Source organism: Pomacea canaliculata, linkage group LG9, assembly GCF_003073045.1.
Source record: "Pomacea canaliculata isolate SZHN2017 linkage group LG9, ASM307304v1, whole genome shotgun sequence".
Classification (NCBI taxonomy): domain Eukaryota; kingdom Metazoa; phylum Mollusca; class Gastropoda; order Architaenioglossa; family Ampullariidae; genus Pomacea; species Pomacea canaliculata.
In genome coordinates, this window is record NC_037598.1 from 22,955,424 (window position 1) to 22,975,046 (window position 19,623).

At 36.7% G+C, this 19,623-nt stretch overlaps 3 protein-coding genes, 1 long non-coding RNA gene and 1 other non-coding gene across 7 annotated transcripts; 2 read left to right on the forward strand and 3 right to left on the reverse strand.

Annotated features, from left to right (window-relative positions):
* Positions 1-500: 500 nt before the first annotated feature.
* Positions 501-666, reverse strand: LOC112573010. Its single transcript, XR_003101122.1, has one exon. It is a non-coding gene; the product is annotated as a U1 spliceosomal RNA (small nuclear RNA).
* A 1,802-nt stretch (positions 667-2,468) lies between these two features.
* On the reverse strand, positions 2,469-5,165 carry LOC112572523. Its single transcript, XR_003101018.1, has 3 exons — positions 4,696-5,165; positions 3,575-3,714; positions 2,469-2,925 (listed from the first exon to the last, which is right to left on the reverse strand). It is a non-coding gene; the product is annotated as an uncharacterized LOC112572523 (long non-coding RNA).
* A 173-nt stretch (positions 5,166-5,338) lies between these two features.
* Positions 5,339-10,607, forward strand: LOC112572518 (adiponectin receptor protein-like). Of its 2 annotated transcripts, none has more exons than XM_025252231.1 (7): positions 5,339-5,617; positions 6,895-6,940; positions 7,751-7,922; positions 8,263-8,443; positions 8,735-8,922; positions 9,948-10,141; positions 10,424-10,607. In XM_025252231.1, the coding sequence occupies exons 1-7, from the start codon at positions 5,580-5,582 to the stop codon at positions 10,553-10,555; spliced, it is 951 nt and encodes a 316-aa protein (XP_025108016.1). In that variant the 5' UTR covers positions 5,339-5,579; the 3' UTR covers positions 10,556-10,607. The 2 variants fall into 2 exon arrangements, with proteins under 2 accessions (XP_025108016.1, XP_025108018.1); XM_025252233.1 differs by having other exon boundaries at positions 5,339-5,606; positions 6,893-6,940.
* A 1,765-nt stretch (positions 10,608-12,372) lies between these two features.
* Positions 12,373-15,292, reverse strand: LOC112572514 (5' exonuclease Apollo-like). 2 transcript variants are annotated; one of them, XM_025252226.1, is made up of 2 exons: positions 15,195-15,292; positions 12,373-14,465 (listed from the first exon to the last, which is right to left on the reverse strand). In XM_025252226.1, exon 2 carries the CDS (start codon positions 14,447-14,449, stop codon positions 12,422-12,424), a length of 2,028 nt encoding a protein of 675 aa, XP_025108011.1. In that variant the 5' UTR covers positions 14,450-14,465; positions 15,195-15,292; the 3' UTR covers positions 12,373-12,421. The 2 variants fall into 2 exon arrangements, with proteins under 2 accessions (XP_025108011.1, XP_025108012.1); XM_025252227.1 differs by having other exon boundaries at positions 15,215-15,270.
* On the forward strand, positions 15,278-19,006 carry LOC112572520 (28S ribosomal protein S33, mitochondrial-like). Its single transcript, XM_025252234.1, has 3 exons — positions 15,278-15,389; positions 15,717-15,955; positions 16,804-19,006. Exons 2-3 carry the CDS (start codon positions 15,750-15,752, stop codon positions 16,907-16,909), a joined length of 312 nt encoding a protein of 103 aa, XP_025108019.1. The 5' UTR covers positions 15,278-15,389; positions 15,717-15,749; the 3' UTR covers positions 16,910-19,006.
* Positions 19,007-19,623: the final 617 nt, after the last annotated feature.

Genomic DNA, 19,623 nt, shown 5'->3' on the forward strand with positions numbered 1-19,623 from the left:
TTTTCGAACCTCATTGTTTGTTAACATAATAAATATTTTCGAGCTTAAGAATTCTCATTCTACATTGGCCGATATGGCAAAATTATGCGCAACACATCTCAGCAATGCTTCTGTACAGAACTGCTATTTCACTTTTGTTCCTTATTTCCAACCCATATCGGGCCCGGTTATTACTTTGATGGGTGACCGCCTAGGAACACCAGGTGTCGTAGGTAAAAAGGGCTTTTTTTTGCAATTGTTTTTCTTTCTTTTGTGTGAGGGTATATTTGATTATTCATCTTTATTTCTAAGACTTTTCTTCTAAGTTTTTATGGACATGTAGTCCTTTTTTCTAGACTATTTTCTTTTTTATTTATTTCATCTGCTTTTTTAACACTTGTCCTTTTGAGGACACTGGGCCCGTTTAGTACTTTGATGGGCGAGTGTCTGGGAACACAGTATGCCCATCGTGCGGTAGGTAATCTTTTTCTTTTGTTTTCATAAAATTTTTCTTTAGTGTGGTGGCATTAGACTTTTTACAGTGAATTTGAGGTAGATCAGCCTACGTTTTAAGCAGGAATATATAGAATAGATCGCAGGGGTCAACTCATCCAAATTACAATGGACAGGCCTCACCCTGGGAGGACCTTCTTGCTGATTAGGGTACATCCCATGCCAAGTAAACATGACTAATTTTTATTGTTTTTAATCTATTTATAAAGGAAATGTGCTTCCGCCTCACGACTTTCCCTCCATCAACCGGAATTCAATAGCATATACTACTAACACATGATTGAGATATGTGGGAATCACAAAATCTGAACATTTTAATGTGGCTAATGCTAAGGACTGTTGCCCTCAGGAGATTCTTGGTGCTGATATTTTATACATCAATCTGCACGTTCGAGAAAATGGGGTAAAAGAGAGGAAATGTAAGTACACTTCGTAAATATGAACCTTTATTAAAAGAGTTTATCAATATCAATTATAAGAACTTTTAAATGAAGTATTAACGGATATTTCAGAAGACTGGTTAATGCAACATTTTTGGGATGTTTTAAAATGTTCGGTTAAAGCAGTAGTCAGCATTAGTGAACACATGGTCATCAAACCCCTGATTTGAAAGTGAGAGAAAAACAAAGTGCACAATTACATTCTTGCATCTCCATCTTCCATAAAACTGAAGGGTACAATTAAACAATAAATATGCCAGACCTAAATGAGTGACAGCATTAATAAGATATGAAAGAGTGAGGCATATTCACAGTATTTTCTAAGGATAAACTGTTTACAGAGTTTCACATCAGGACAAAAAAAGAAAATAGCAATCACTTTCAATATTGGAAAATGGTGACATTTTCTATTGACACAGTAATGCAGTTGATAACATTTCAGCACAGATTTGCTAGCTATAAATACTTCTCTAATAGCTTTTTCAGGTATACAAGGTATTTAAGACAATATTATAAATGTATGGAAAATATTATGGGCTGAATCTGGACCCAAAAAAAGTAGAGAAATAGATGTGCTGGAGAGTTTTAATATTAATACACTTATTATGCTTCATCTTTCTTTTCATTATATAGACATACCTTCTGTCCATGTATAAAAATATTACTGAAGAATTAACCCATTTGTAAACATTTAGAGTTTATAGACTAACACAATGTTTTTCTTTGTAGAACATTAACACTACTTTCAAAAAAAAAAAAGTAAGCAGTGGGAGCCAATTTTATCAGACAGTAGTATCAGAATGACCATGATGTGCAGAACAATTTTTTCTCTCACTAACACTAATACCCCTATGTCATACTGGTTATTCCTAATACTTTAGAGCAAGTCAGACTGTTACAGATGATTTCTTTAATTTTGGGTTTGATCGTTTGTTTGATGTCTTTTTTCTAGAGAAAAAGTGTTTTTGTATGCGAAAATTTTCATTTGATTTAAATGATTGTCTTACTTGAAAACTGTTTGCTGATGTAATAAGCTGTGTTCCTGCTAAAATCTTTAAACTTTTTGTTAAATTTTGAAAACAGGCATCCATGACTGCATTGTCTGTGGAGGAGTTTATCACAGTGGTAATATTATTTATGACAGTGGTAATGCCATTTATGATCCCCAAATTAGCTGCTCGTTTTCTCTGTATATTACTGCAATCTCTGGCTTCAGGTGTATCCTGTTGCCCTAAACTCTTACTGTCAACTGCATGCTGCCGTGTACATGGAATGTTAAACTGATTTTTGAGGTTATTTATATCTCTTCTTGTCACCAGGAAGTCCCGTGGAACATTGGCTATATTATGTCGTACATCATCAAGAATTTTATTGGTTTCTACTCCCTCTGACAGTTTGGTTGCTATGGTGTTCCTCATGCCATCTGAAATTTTTAGATGGGCCAGTTGAATATCATGAGATCTGTGGTCAAGACAATATTCAACATTAACCACACCACTCACAACATTTTTCTTTACATTTATAAAAGAAGTGCACATGGTGCCTATTTTGCATGAGCCCTGGTTTTTAACTGCCCGTTTTCTATCCGATTTGATGCAGGGAATGCCAGAGCGATTGCAATGATAATATGAAACAATGCAGCCTTTGGTATTTCTTGCTCCTGATGTTCTTATGAACCTCACTGATTTTGATTTTTCAACCTCTTCTTTCCAATGTTTGAAGTCGTCTTCTGTCTTAAATGTTGAGCACAAAATTTTTATATCTTAATGATGAACAGACTGACAGTGAAATATCAGCTCTTCCATCCTTCTAAATGTAAACTCACATTTGTCACATTTCTTTGATGATGAGCTTAGCATTTCTGGATGAAATCTTTTGTTATGGTTGTGAAGCCCTTTTCTTGACATTAATGTTATTTTACAAATGGGACACACACGTGTTCTTGTTCTTGTGCATGACACAGTGGAGCAGTTCTGAGATGTATCACGTATGTCTGAAAACAAAGAAATCATATGCACTACTACAAATGTTAATTATTGTTTGACTATATGTTGTCACAAAAACTGGATTCTCTGGCACAAAGGCAGCTGACAGACTGGCAAAGGCTGGCCCAAGAAACCCCCCCCCCTCCACACATCCTTGGTCAACTTTACTGAGGCCATGACAAGAATCAAAGCCAAGCAAAAGTAATGATAGATCCAACAGCATCACTGCTACAGCAGCCAAGTCCCACTTTACGGGCTAGAGAGAACTGGCTTACGAACGTCAAAGACTAGATTGTCCTGTACACTGTACAGGACCTGCTCACTGTCGCCCAAAACTAAGAAGAGAGGCTGGTCCAGTCAGCTGCTGCGTCTATCCATGTGCTCCCCTAAATGACAGGTGCCGGTCAAAGAAATGTATTTTGTACAACTATGGGTACATAATCCTAGTTCGTGCTACGAGTCTATGTTCCCATGTACCATGTAAGTTACAACTACTTTTTGCCGTGATATAGCCATATAGTTGCTAGCACGGCATAAAACAAATCCCCATGTACCGGCGGACCAAACTTGTTTGACATCCGATGAACATGACTATTCAACAACTCCCTAAAATCGATTATGATTGCCACAAATATAAATAATCATATTCGAACTGACCTTTAGGTTGATCCATCGCAGGATACGAGGAAGATCTAGTACGAAAGCTGTTTGTAGTTCGCAGACGAACCGGAAAACAAAGACTGAAATTTAGCGCATGCGCAAAACAGATGGACGTGCTATGTGTACCCATGGTGTACCTGTGCAGACCTCGACGATCAACAAGAGAGTGAACGCCGTCAGAATGGATTCCCCCAACACCACACAGCTGAGAACCTTCCTACGCTTCTGCCAAATATATACGAACCTGATCTATGCAAACAACAATGCCATTGGGTAAAAGTAATAAAGAATAAAAAATTCTATCTTGCATAGATATTAAAGTGTAGCAGTCTATCGAAAAATATTTTAAAAAATGCATCGTAACCATGGTCGTTATTCTAGAGAGAGAAAAATGATAAAGAGAAAAAGAAATTGTTTTGCTCCCGGTGTGGTCATCCTAGTACTAATTGGACCCGACATTGCAGAAGTTCGGGGACTTTATTATACATTGCGTTGATGGTGGTGTGTCCCAAGGAGAGAAACACTACTTTGGAAAACTTAAAACCGACACTGAAGCTAATCGTTTTTAGGATGGTAATTGAATATTGTAGAAGCAAATGTTTGTGTGCTATACATTGTGGAATAATTACAGTTATGTATTTTATCTGGAAATATCGTTCATGTACCGATCTAAAACTTTATATACACTTTTTTCTCCACAAAAATTAGACTTAGAAATAACTGTAGCTGGTTGTAACAACAACAACAACAAAAATGTCAAAAATAAATTTTAGAGGCACAGTAATTGAGTTTATACAATAATGATTTATAATGTGTGGTTTCATATCTGTTCGTCAAAATTCTATTATGTTGGTGCATTTAATAGCTATACTACTAGTAGGCATAACCCCACTCATGTTTCATTAAATGTAACTGCCATCAGGAAATCTTCATGATCACATGCAGTGCATTTTTTCATGCGATTTTTACTCTGAAGATCCTGCCACTTAACAGTGGTTTAGGCACTTTCAAGAACAGCACCAGACCAAAAAATTAATAAAATGGAAAAAACTTTAAACATAGAAGTTTTTGAAGAAGTGATTGCCTCCCTTATGTCAACGTTGTAGATACGTACACACCTGACTTTATATTTTTAATTTTATTTTAGATCTGCACGTATATTACACGTCAGTGTAAACTAAAGATCACAGTAGAGTATAGTACTAATTAAAAGGACAACATGAAAATTCCACACACATTTCTTTTCAAAAATGAAATTTTTAAAGAAAGATCTAATTTTGAATTTCAGAGTAATCGTTGCACACCTTTCCCAACAGTGAAATTTAAATGGAGATGTATATATTGTTGTTAAGAAAAGCCTAGGATGTAGATTCAGCGGCCCGCGGTGGCGCAACGGTTAGCGCCTATCACAAATACAGTAAAGGTTGGCTGCCCAGTTCATGTCTCGTCTCGGGCACGCTGTTCTTTCTCTGCACGTAGCATCTGTTTACAGCGCTGGCTGCCTTGCCGTGATAGTTGCTAGCACGGCGTGAAACACCTATCCCCCCCTCCCCCATAGAGCGAAAACGCCGCAAGGAGGAAGCACTTTCCAACTAAACAACAACAACCTGTGTGGTACATATATTGGATCGATACAGAGAAGATTGTCAGTGACTCTCGTCTCGGCATACACACATGTGCCCCTAGCTGATCATTGGTCACGCTAGACACGTGTTTCCATTGCCATAGCAATATCAACAGCCAAATTACCAACCATGCCTGGGAGTCGCAGCACAAAAAAACTGCGATTGAATGTAGCATCGCACGCTGCCCGCGCGAAGTGGGCCAGGTATAGGGCGGCGCCAACATTCACTTATCGTCAGATTTTGACAATTTTGCGCGCCTTGAGATGTCGTGTTTGTGACTCACCGCGGCTTGAGGTCGTCGCAAGGCGAAGTGGCAGAGAAAACGTTTTTATGATCCAATGCAGCCGTTGTGGGCCAATTTTTAAATTTTAACTTGTATGTATGCATTGGAAACAAGAAAAAAAGGTAGGCAAAGGTAAACAATGCTTGTATGTGCAAACAGTAATTTTGGCTGTGCATTTCTTGTCACATCCTTTCTGGTACATCAGTTGTTTTTTGTTTTTTTTGTAGGTAATTTGTGTAAAGCGTTAAAGTCTTAAGGCTTCTGTTAATTTATAGACTGGTTATTTTGAATATAGAAGAACATGAAGAAAAATTGATTGCTGACGTCTTGATTTGGACAGGCAGTAATAAGCTTTATCATCATTGATAGATCAAATCTGATACCTGTCAGTTCTGTTAACCTTGGCGTGTTCGATCTGATTCACAGATGATAGGGACTAACTTTAAACAATCAGTGACATCTTGATATCTCCATCAATCAGACTCTATGGATGTAATTGTAATTGTTAGTGATGCAGTATGCATTCTTAGATCTGCTTGTAGCTTGGCAAGACTTTGTAGCTGGAGTATTAAACAATCTAAGTATAGTGCATCAATGTGTTGCAGTTGCTTGGAGAGACTTTGTAGCTGGAGTACTAAACAATCTAAGTATAGGGCATCAATGAGTTACAGTTGCTTGGAGAACATTTAAATAGGTTTCCAAGACATAGTTTGATCAGGTGCTATTTTCTCAGCCAGAATCCATCTGCAGCTTTATGCAAAAAGAGAAAAGAATGGCTATTAGAATCTGTTTGCTTTTCCATTAGCACTGGTTGTTTTTATCATGAAAGGCCAGAAATATTTACAACCAGATTGTAGCTGTTTGTTTCGGAAATATTTAAGCACTATAGCTTACTTTTATTAATTGTTAATATTATTTGGGTGGCTCCTTGAAAATGAGGCAGCACAACTGAAGGAGCATTTATCCATTTAGGAAAACTTTTATAGTTTTGGTTCTTGTCAGCTGTTTTTACAATATGATATAGTTCCCATAATCCTGGGACTTCCAAATCCTAAGCAAGAAGGTATTGCAAAACAAGGGGTGCCCAACCTATGGCCTGCCGGCCACATCCGGCCCACACAGGTGCCTCGCCTGGCCTGCTAATTTTAACCAGACACAACATTTTTAACAGTATGATTCTGGTAAAACCGCCATAAAATTGCAAGATTTTATATCATGTCCAGTGCGGCTCTTGGGCAAGAAAAGGTTAGGCACCACTGGTTTAAACTGTTCATTTTAACGTGATTTTAACATTTTAGTTGATAGTATTAAATGCGAAAAGATTTAAGCATGGTTTTCAGGTTGTTTTTTTTTAATTGCAGCTTTTTTATTACACTGAAGAGTGAACTGAGCCTTTCTTTAAATTTCAGATTTTTTAAGATTTCTACTTTTCTACTCTGTCGACATGTGCTAAGGGTAAGTTTTTTTAATTTGTGCATTTTTGTACATTCTGGTAATCACTAATAATGCTGAAGAAAAATCAGTTACACCTGTACTGCTATGGTTTGATATTTTTAGCTAGTGTTGCCATTCCCTGGAGACTTTGATCATCATTTGCAGGCATTGACCATTGAGCTGAATTGTGCCTGTTGCACAAACATTTTGAGCAGACTACAAAGCTGTTTGATGCTGCAGAGTGCCAGCAGCTCTGTGACATTGACACTAATTAGTTCACAATTTGCTAGCATATGAAGTCACAGAGAATGACACTAACCTGAGTAAATGGTGATGGCTGAATGTTTTGGCCAGGCAGCATTAGGTAAATAGCACTGATGGTGGGCATGTTGTGCAGATGCACCATCCACCCTCAACAAAAGAGAGAAAGAGGCGTTGCATTGTATTTGACTGCATTGTATTTGACAATGTGCCACATTGATTTGATTGATGAAGTCTCATTAAACCAACACATAAAACTGATAATTGAAGTCTTACTAATTCTAGCTAGAAATCAAATCTAGACAAGATAATGCTGATTTATATCTCATTGTGAATATGTGATGCAGTTGAAGTCTTATCAGAAAATGGGTTTATCTAACCTAGCATTTCAACATCTTTGAGTATATTGCCTCATGACAATTCATTTAGATGATACACTTAATGTTTTGTTTTCAGTGTTCATTTAAATTCTTAAGTGGATATGTGTACTAAGTTTCTATGGCTGTTTCTCAAAGACATGTATTTACACAAAGGACTAAAAAGAATTTCTTTTTTTTCTTGGCAAATATGGTATGGGCTGCTGGTTGGAATGTAGTGCACCATCATACACTTCCTGACTGGTTGAAGGATAATGATTTTTTGCTGCGTGGACATCGCACACCTACAAACTCTTTCGTAGCCTGCTTCAAGTCCATCTTTCGCATTCATACAGAAACTGGCAACATATGGACACATCTTCTAGGTATGTAACACTGCATTTTACTTTTAGGAGCAGGGAATCGGATTGGTAAACTCTAGTTATCTAGCAGTTCTAAACAGCAAGTGTTTTGAAGCACAAGTGCATGCTTTGATTTGATACCAGGCATGCAAGGAAGGGCTTTTTGTTTATCAAAGTAACAAAACTATATTTAAGAAAAAGGAAAAATAAAGCATGATTAGCGTTGTAACCCTGCTTTCAGTTATTGTTTGCAGAATGAAACATCACAGCAACAGGACACTTTTGGGAAGAAGGTGTGTTTCATGTTTTTATCTTTTTCTTTGTTCTACCATTGTTTACTGTGACTCCATCTATTCTGTTGCAGGCATGATAGCATTTTTAGGAATTGCAGTTTACTTTGTCACCAGACCAACTATTGAAGTTCAGTGGCAAGAAAAAGCTGTGTTTTCTGCCTTCTTCATTGGGGCCATTCTTTGTTTAGGATTTTCCTGGATTTTTCACACAGTGTACTGTCATTCAGAACGAGTGGGCCGATTCTTCAACAAGTGAGTAGCATTATTTCAGCTTTGTCACATTTTCTCTACCTAGACTAGGTGCAGTAGACAGTAAATATTGTGCCATTGCTGCATGGTGATTAGGAAAGTTTTTTTTTTTCCAACCCTCAAAAGCTTAATTCAGTCATTAGATCAAAAGCATTTTCGTAAGAATCATCTGGTTTCTGTAGCTTGCTGTCCATTTAGCAAACCAGCATAAAATGCAGTAATAAAAATGTGAACATGATTTCCCAGCTTAGTTTTGAGCAACAAGACAGATTATGTTGATTACTTTTGTTTCAGGCTGGATTATTGTGGCATAGCCCTGCTAACAATCGGCTCTTTTGTACCCTGGCTATACTACAGTTTTTATTGCCGTCTGGAGCCTAAAATCACCTACTTGGTCCTCATCTTTGTTCTGGGTTCACTGTGTATTGTGGTCTCTATGTGGGACAAGTTTGCCCAGCCTCAGTATCGTCCCCTCAGAGCAGGTGCAGTGAGCTTTAAAACTTTTCTTCCATATCTGACATTATCTTTGAACAACACAAAAGCATGTTTTAGGCTACTAACGTTTTGAAAGTTGCAGTAAATTTTACATAAATCACATCAGGACTGAGTGGTACATTTAGCTGCAAAGTTTCATATGATTGTCATCACAGAAACAAATTTAATAAGAGAATGCAGGATATAAATAACCATTCTGCTTGTTTTTCCTGCTGTTTGCTTGGCTTTCTTTTCCCATAAAAAGTTTTAAAGGCTGCAAGCTTAGGTAATGGGTAGATGTAGCATAGAACTTTATTTTTGATCCAGCGTTCACACAAGAGCACCTAATATTTATTCAGAAATTTGGGAGTGGAGAGGGGGTTGATTTAAATATTTTTTCCACTTGTCTTCGACTTAGGGTCTATCAGACTGCCCCCAAAAGGAACACCTCTAAACTCAAGTTACCTTAAATCTGAGGGATTAACTCCCTTTAGTTCCTGAAGTGCAAGCCCTCAAATATCACTGGAAAAGGTCACAAGTGTCCACATATATTATTAACATACATTTCCTGCTTTCTAGCTATCCGTAGTCCTTTCAAGCATAACAATGTATATTTGATCTGTCAGGGATTTATATTGGACATAATGATGTTTGTAGGCTTGTTTCATTAAAAACACAGGATTACAGAGTGTGCAAAAAAATGTTTGTATACCAAGCTCAGCCCACATTTTAAAATAATTTTTTTTTTAAACTTATAAAACACTTTTATTTTAAATGCACTAAAAGGGGTAAATTAATTTTTTTTCTTGAGGTGTCAGGATTTTATAACTTCAAATATAAAAGGGTGAGGGGCCCCAGACTTTTCCAAGTTTCGAGAGTGCCCCTCACACTTTTATATTTTAAGTTATATATATTAAAAAACATCCCTAGAATTAAAGGAGTAAATTTTTCTTGTTGTAGTTCTGCTAGCACTGAGCATGACAGAGTTTCGAAAGGAGCTGAATCCTCTTGTGACATGTTCTGTTGTGTGCAGGTGTGTTTGTGGCCCTGGGATTAAGCGGTGTGATCCCTGCATTGCACTATGTCATCACTGATGGGTTTTGGCATGCTATTCACAAGGCTGCTCTAGGCTGGTTGGTTCTTATGGCCATTCTCTACATTCTTGGTGCTGTCATCTACGCTGTTCGTATTCCAGAACGCATATTTCCTGGAAAATTCGACATCTGGGTAAATACCATTAATTGTTTTATGGAATAATTTTTACCTGTATGTCATTTAGGGTGAGTGTGTGATGATGGTTTAAGCTTACTGGGTATTAAAAAGCTTAATAATTGTCAGTTTATTGGGTATTTAAAAGTGATGGACTTGATGCTTCCTCTCCCTTTTTTTCCTTAACTTTTATCATTGTTGGCAGTAGAATCTCTCTTGATAATGTTTTGTTGTTTAAACTATCAGTGTCTGTGGATTTGATCATCTGTTTGTGCTGACTGGTTTGTTTGATGTTTACAGTTTCAGAGTCATCAGATCTTTCACGTTTTTGTCCTGGCAGCAGCCTTCGTCCACTACCATGGCATTTCAGAAATAGCCAACTATCGCCTGACACTGGGAGACTGTCTGGAATCTAGATCGGAAGTGATGTAACCAAAGCATCTAAAATAAAATGGACAACTTAGTTCATGATATTATTCCCTCAGCTGGGTCAGCCTGATATGCTTTACAGCCATTCATTTACGTTCTGTTGGGGTGGTTTTGCCAACACTTTGGTAATAGATTAATCCTTCTCCTGTGTGATTTCTCACTTTCACTTTTCAGTCTTTCCCTGCTTTCACACTACTTCCTTTTCTGTTTATATGTGTACATGTGTGAATGCAGGCTTAATTAGATGCATATGTTCCAGTTCATCTGGCATAATGTTTTCACTGAGCTATGCCTGATGTTAGAAAGTCTTGTCAATAGCTGAAATCAAAATGTGCATATCAGAATATAAGTAATGATGATTGAATTATCTCTTTAGTATTCATTCATTTCCTTCTGCATTCTTCTGTTTTCTTTTAGCATCTCATTTTTCTAACTCTTCTCTCTGTGTGGGTTTGTTTTACTCTCCTTAAATATAATTTCTTGCACCTCACCTGCATGTGCTGAATTATTCCATATTTTTTTAAAGAGGAACAATCCTTTACTTTAATGACATGTCCCCTTTAGAGACTGATCTGATAGATGTCTTTCAAAATCCATTTAGTTTGACATGTTTAAGTTCTTGATGATGTAAGCATTTTATTTTTACACTCATAATTCTACCTTTTTGACCCAATAAGTTAAAAATATAAGTCCTTACTGGTTATGTCACAAATAGAAGAAATAAAAGGATGTATCTGAGGCACTTACAAAGTTTTGATCCTTGGTCCATTGGCTTTGTGCTTTCCAGCAGAAAATAGGTTTTTCTTTTGCTTAAATTAGTGTTAAGTTACAAAACCAGATAAAGTTGTTTTTGATATGCTTGCTACTGATTGCATCAGTATGTAAATATTGGGACTGATCAATAGAGAGGATATGTGGTGATGGGTTACATTTACCAGAGATATTTATCTGAAAAAGGATCTCCCTAAGTTTTTCATTTATAAAAATGACCAGTAAGAAATCAAGATTCTTGGATATTTTGATATGCATTAACCTGAGCCCTAATACCATTTAAAATTTAATTAAATTGTATGGCCAAAACTTCCTTGGATGATTTCTGGCTAAATAATAAAAAAAAGGAAGGTATATCAGCTTAAGATGGTATTATTGAGTCATATCACCTCTGCCTCAGATTGTGCAGTTTAATATAAGTGAGAACACCATCTCAGTTATTTTTATTGTTCTAGCTTTCCGTTCAAATGTAGAGCATGCACATTCATGTTTCTCAGCATGATAGCAAGCATTGCTACAGGAAGTTTTGTTTAATTTTTTTTTATTTTATTTGTTTTCTTTTAAACTTAACATTGTGAAATGAAAAGTATGTGGTGGCGATGTCACGCTTTGTGACCTTTCTTGCCATTGCACCTTGTTAAACTGAGGTTAACAAAATGAATGTGCACTCATCTACAAAAATAAATGGGGATCAAAGCTTACGTATGTTTACATACAATAAAAGAACTAGGAGTACAGCCATAAAAAAAAGTTCAAAAATGATATTTAGAGGCACAGTAATTGAGTTTATACAATAATGATTTATAATGTGTGGTTTCATATCTGTTCGTCAAAATTCTATTATGTTGGTGCATTTAATAGTAGGCATAACCCCACTCATGTTTCATTAAATGTAACTGCCATCAGGAAATCTTGATGATCACATGCATTGCATTTTTTCATGCGATTTTTACTCTGAAGATCCTGCCACTTAACAGTGGTTTAGGCACTTTCAAGAACAGCACCAGACCAAAAAATTAATAAAATGGAAAAAACTTTAAAGAGCAATACTGCATACAAATAACCATTTATTATATTGGCAGAATATAAGAAGTCTTTTCAATGAATCTTGGTTTTTTTCAGTTTTCTCCTGATAATTGGATCAGTAACAAGCATGCTGTCAACATTCATAAATTTTTTCAATTCTGCATCAGTAAGGCTGGCAACTCTTGGCTTTAGCTTCAAGAGTTCTCCTGCGCTAATGCTTGCTTGAATAAGTTGGCACTGGGTTCTTTGCATTTTGCAACACTGCATGATTTTAGAAGTGTCTGAACTATAGATATTACCATCAACATTCACTTGGTCCTGTACAGAAAACCCATTAGAAAGTTCACAAGATAAAACATCTAGTTCAGTATTCACAGGTGCCGGCTGCAGATTGATCGATACCGTTTTGTCTGATGATAAAGAAGGTAAAGCAGCCCTTGCACCACTGTCAGATTTACTGTTGTTTGATGCATTACATTTGTTTACAAATAGCATGGATTTTGTGGTGATGACTGAAATCATACTCGTAGTACCAGAGGTTTTATTTTTGGGGTTTGTACACTCAAAACCTGTCACTTTTTTAAAATAAGGTGATAGATGTTCTTGTCTCTGGCTGCTTGATGCATTAGTTTTGTTTTCATTTATATTTTTTGGGGTGTTCTTGTCTGATGTTCCTATATTATCGATGATTTCACAATCTTCTAAGCTGATGACTGTCTTTCCAGCCCAGTTGCTAAAGCTGTGTTCATGTTTATGTGTTTTAGCAAATTCTTTTGTCTCTGTATTGGTTGTTGCTTCATCATCTGATGCATAATGAACACCCATCATGATCTTGCGTTTCTTTAAGGAAGAATGCTTATTTTTCAATTTTCTTTTCCTTGAACTGTTATTGTGAGTGGGGAATGAGCTTTGAAATTTTTCAAAATTTAGCCTCATCTGTACAACATAACTGTCAATAGTAGGATATTCATGTCTTTGAAACTTCTGCAAATGTTTGCTGAGAAACTTCTTAAAGCAGGACATATCTGCTCTGTTTGCAACTGACACCCCGAAAGGTCCTCTAGATGTCTTGCCAACTATAGGCACTATAGATGCTGGTTTTACCTTTGATACAAATTGCACAAGTTCTGGAAATGAGCTGTGATCAGAGTAAGGCACTATGTACACATCACGTTGGTTTGAGAAGGGTATCCCATTTATCCCTGAAAATATGGCAGAAGGCAATATGGCAATTGTTCTTTTTACTTGATTGTAAGCTCTCATTGATTTTGCTGATATGGAATGAAATGGCACCACTCGGATGCGCTGCTCTGGCCTGGCAGTAACAAAGACATCAGGAAACTTTAAAGTAGTCATCACAGACATCATGTTTGGAGGAACACATACCCGCTCTTTAAGTGCCACAGCCACTGCCGCCACCAGTTCTTCCTTCCCTAGTCCTCGCAGGCCAATTAAAATATCACAGTCCTTGTGCTTCTGGGCAATGCAGATTATTTCTTCAAGAGCTTCATGCCTACCTGGGAACATGCACTCAGGGCTGCAGTATGTATTATCCAAATAAAGAACATCAATTTTCTCCAAATGGTCAGCAAGCAAGGATCCTTCGTTAACCATGTCTGGCTTGTATCGAAAGTCACCAGTGTAGAGAACTTTTCCAAAATATCCTTCAAAAAGGAACATGACAGCTCCTGGACAATGATTCGCATTAATTACAGTTACAGAAAAGCTTTCGAAAGTTTTCATTTTTTCCTTTGCATCACCACAGTCAGAAGTGACTTTTTTCCTATCTTCATTATGATGCAATTTAGGAGATAAAGAAGTATTTGGCCAAAATACTCCATGATGCTCCAAGCCAGGGTAGATGAGGTGTGATGAATCAATTTCAAGTACTCGTATCAATGAAGGATCAATATCATATCTTTCAGACAGCAGCTGTGCTGTGAGTGGGGAACAGTAGATTGGATGCCTCCAGCTAGAGGTTAAGCCAACAATGTGATCGCCATGAAGATGGGTCAGAAAAAAATACTTGATGCCAGGGTGTTTTTTAATCTGCCAAAAGTCAACGGCAATACATGTCCCAGGAATTACGTGACCATTCATGTTTAAAGATGCAGGTCTGAAAAAAAAAAAAATTTACAACTATATTGCATTTTCTCTCACGACATTTTGTATTATGTAGTCTACCTATTAGTACTGCATTCAAATGCTGAAATAGTATGTACACATGCCATTTTGACTGTTGATTTTGAAAACTATGGTATTCATTTCCGAAAAAGTATTTCAAGTAAATATTGTCTATTATTGAAATTACTTTTACACAAGGTTTGAATAATAAAGACATTACGCTTAGAAAATTAAAATCTAAAAGAATTAAAAGAGTACCAAGTATAACATCAGCAGCAAAAACAGATTTTAAAAAAATCTAAAACATATTTACAGAAAAATAATACTTAATGAATACTATCAGCTACAACAATTACTAGAGACACTACATTACTGGACAAGATAGTCACCAAATTAGAAACTGCTAAAATCCAAACGCTCAAAACCGACAACGAAATAAAACTGTAAAAGCCACGCTGCTGTTGACAACAAGTACTCGCTCTCCCTAATCACCACCTCCAACAGATTTCCAAGATTAACATAGACTATATGATTCTTTATTGCGGCCCTATGCTCTTCGAGGAGTAACAAGGAATAAACTATATGATTCTTGTACTTCTTGACTTCCGTGCCATCGCTGTTCGTTATAAAGTTCTTGTTTGTATATTGAAACATGGTATATAGGGCAAAAGTTCACTTAAAGAAATTAGTGAAACTTTTAATATAGCATTTAGATTCATACCACAAACTTTCTCTGCTTAACTGATGATGCGGAACTCAGCTTCACATGACGTTTTTGCCCTCCATGATCGACTTCGAATGTAAGGGGAAGTCACTGCCAGCCTAACAGGAGGGATAATCCGCATGTCCTTGAAGCTGCCACTTGGATGTATGATAGTTTACGTTTTGTTGCATTTACATCTGCTATGAATTGAAAGTAAGGAATTATGTTTGACAAAGACGTTTAGAAACTAAACAGAAATCATGTAAAAATTTTGGTAAAAGCAGAGTTTAAAATCGATGTTCATGAGCTATTGTAAAGACAATAGCGAAAAGAGAATTAAATGTGTGTGCGAATTATGATTAGGAACAACTTTATTTGACGTGAACGTATCTTTTATTTCCTTAGGCTGTGGAGCTTGTGTCTAAGGTTTTAATCAATTATACCTAAATCTTATATGAAAGTTTATCACGATGTTTTGGTAAATTAGATTGTTTGGAGGGTAATTTTTTCCACAGCTAACATACTTTTTTTTTTTTCCAGTTTCTGTTGACTGTTTTACAAAGACCTTTTGGAATGAGTGCCTACAGCAGAAAAATGGCCCGGCTCTCAGCCCGCATATTTGGCGAGGTGGCTCGTCCAACAAGTGTAAAATCTACGAAAGTGGTGCGAATCTTTAGCGAGAAACCAAAACATTTAGACAAAAGGGTGGTAGATTATTACCCTCCTTACAAAGATCTCACAATGACATTTGCTACTCTGAGAAATTATGGATTGTTCCGGTAGGTACTCATAAATAACACTGGATATTTAATTTACTGTTAGCCAAATATCATACTAATGTTTAATTTGATTAGCCATATACAGTAGCAATGAGAACTGAAATAGTAACTACCTGTATGTATTTAAAGACCAACAGAGGAACATTTTTTTTCAAATGGCCTGCCTTATTTTATTATGTGTACTAATTAAAAAAATTTGTAATGACTAACCCTCTTTATAGCTGCAAGCCTTAAACCATCTGCAGTTACACCCATTTAATAAGAAGATATAAATAGTGGTGTCCGTGTGGTGCATTTTAAAAGCTTCACTTGTCAAGGAGAGCTATGTTATATTTAAAAAATTGTATTTCCATCCAGATTATGTCTGTTGTGATTCAGATGTGTATGAAGTTGCAATTGGTGCTGTGATAATGATTCTGTAGTCTTTTTATACCATATTTTTTTACAATATTTTGAAACTACCAGTTAAATGTAAAAATAATAAGATATGTAGTAATAATAATAATAATGACAAAGGTATAGTAGTAGAAATACAAAGCAGAAAAAGAGAATATAGCATACAAGCATACTACAACAACACTGCTTCAAAATGAAAACAGTAAGTTTGGGCACTAGTGGCAAGGCAGAGTCTATGTTGAACTATTCAAAAGATATGAATCTCAGCAGACAGAGTAATTATAATGCACACAACTCAATACCCACAATGCAAGTGCTAATGCATGTCTAAATAAGGAAGACAAGTAGACACATGGTTGTCCATGTTGGGTGTACACACACATTGCTGATAGAGACACAATAGCGGAAATATTAAGAAACATTAATATTTAAAATGGTGTCTTAATTTTCAGAGATGAACATCAAGACTTTAAGGAAGAGATGATACGTCAGCGAGCTCTAAGAGGAAAAGTGAAGCCTAAGAAAGGAGAAGGGAAACGAGCACTCAAGCGAAAATAGTGTGTGTGTGTGTGCTGCGTATGATGTGAAGGAAAATCAACATTGCATGTGTTTGTGTGTGTGTGTACGCACACACAGATATGTTCATGACTTTAAAAGTACAAATTTTATAGTTGAAAAGAATTGAGTTAAATTGTGCAAGTGTATGGTTAAAATAAAACATAATTCATAAGTTTATATACAATTTTCAGTTGATTTTGTAAGAAGTGGTAATGCTCTGACCACGTACAGCCATATGCCATATTTATGCATATGTCTGCTTCAATTTATGAAGCTTATCTTTTGCTTAAAACCATCCTTAATTTGCAATTTAAGAAACTGAAGGTTGTAGGCACTAATGTAGTGAAGAATCCATGATGTGTTCCAGACAACCAAAACACATTTTCAAATAACACCTGTCAAAACTTTAAGCATTGAAGTGCATTTTACACACTAAACCAGTACCCAACTGCTTTTCAAAAATGTGATATCCTGTGTTGCTATGTTTTTCATTTTTACCAGCTCCTCCAGCATAACGGACAATTTTAGTTATGTTGACTTTCTCATAAGCAAAAGCAAGCAGTGTCTGTTACTACCTCACCTTTTCAGGGTATTTTATCATCACTTCCATCTTCCAGTGTGTACACTTTTATTGCTTCTTTTGTATGACATGAGAAAGATGTTCTCAAAGATGATGCTGAATGGGGTAACCTGCATTCACCAAATGTTTCGTCTTTATGCTGGAAAGGAGGCAACTGTCTGCGAAAGTACACTACTACCTGCTGGAGTGTACTGAGTTATTAGAAAAGTAAAGAGTAGAGCTTGTAAAGAACCTGAAACATGTAACTAATTTATTCTATGCAAGCCTATATAGGAGGCCAGTGGAGGATATGGAGATATCCCTTCACCTAACTGGCAGGGAGATGCTGCTCTCTGTTCTTTATTAGTCTCATCAGATTTTTTTTTTATTTGCACTGGGCTTGGTGTGTGTTCTTTTGACATGTCTGCCACTATGCATTTGAAGTGTGGTGTTCCTTCCATCTCAGTATCTTAGAGATAAAAGCTCAGTTCCATTGTGATAGAAAGACAATTGACACATAGGCTAAATTCCTTTTAACCTTTAACGTTAATCAGTAGACTTTTGTGTGTGTTATGGCTTATTTTTCAATTCAGTGTCATTAATGCTGGAATCTACTGGCTTGAGATTCCATTTGCTATAGATATTGTCTTTCTTTTTGTATGGTTTCACTGATATGTGGGCTGCAAATTACGGTTTATGTTGTGTGGAAATTGATGCTATGCTATTGTTCTTTGGCCTGAAGTCCGCTACATCCCTACATCACTTTGTAATGTCACCTGAAGCTGACACTATTTTCATGGAACACAGTTTGGATTTATACCTCTGAATTCTTGGGCTGTGAAACAGCAACAAAAGGCTGAATCGTCACCTCTGTCCACCCATTGTTCTTTCATTCCACAAGATGATCCTGCTTTCATTTTTCCATTTTTGTTGTAGTTTTTTTAACTGCTTATTGAGCTAATTACTCAATGGGGAAATCTGATAGGTCAAAGGGAAAATGCCTATGGGAAAACTATGGCTCTTCTCACTCACTAGATAACACTCAGCCCAATCTTCAGAATGAATCACCAAGTCTGCTCCAAATCTCCAAATCTGCCCCATAAAGCTTTGGACTGGGCTGTCTGGTTGCCTTCAGGAGTGAGTATTTTTTAAGGATGTTTTTGGGCTAGGATGGCGAGGGTTTAACTTTTTAAAAATGTGATCTTAGGATCACTACCTGCTGCCATCATTCAAGAATATTATAAGCATCACTCTTGGGAATGGGTCGCATGGCTTCCATTACAAGGGTCTTTTTATCATGGAAAAACACTTTGACATTTGAGTCAAGGATGGGTGAGTTAATATATGCTCAAATAGAAAGTTTGTTGAGATTGGCTCAAGTAAATGTGGGTGGGAGAGAAAGGAGGTGGCTCTAGATTTGAGAATAATGCACTTTTTCAGATGGGCTGTAATTATGTAAAGATCAAGGGTGGAGTATAATCTCAATTTATGATGTGGAGTAGTGCAACACTGTCAAGTTCTGCGCAACTATCAGCCACTCTACAAAATAATCAGAAAAGTACCGGTAGTTGGTCATAGCAAATATTAATGTCACCAAACACCACTGGAATTCCAGGCAAGGTATTAATACAGTCCAACAAGTCATGAAAATCACTGTAAAACATGGTGTGAGCGAAATTGTTCTTGGAAGATGACAACTGGTCACAAAGAAGTGAACAGTTTTTGTTGTGTGGAAGCAAAGTGACAAGGACAAGTTCCAACAATGGGTTTGCAAAAGGCAGAGTAATCAGTAGCCCAGTGGAAAAGTATTAAAGATTACTGCTAGCCCTCACCATGGCCTAGACCTTGTGGAAAAGACCAGGAATAAGCTGAGAATCAGATCAGAATATATGCTGTCATCACCAGATTCACTGAACCACACTGTTGTCCTGTACGAGCTGTGATTTGTTGCCGCTTGTTGATAGTAGGCTGCCGGATGGAGCATTAAAAAGGAGTGTGTAAAAGTTGTCTTTGGATCATGGCTGAGGAAGAAAGCTGGAACATACTACATTTTCACCCATAGAGGCTGAGCCTCACGTTTTGTGCATCCTCATGTTCTGTGCATATTTGTAGAGTTCCATCTTACACATGTACAGCTTCTTGAAACAGGCAAACA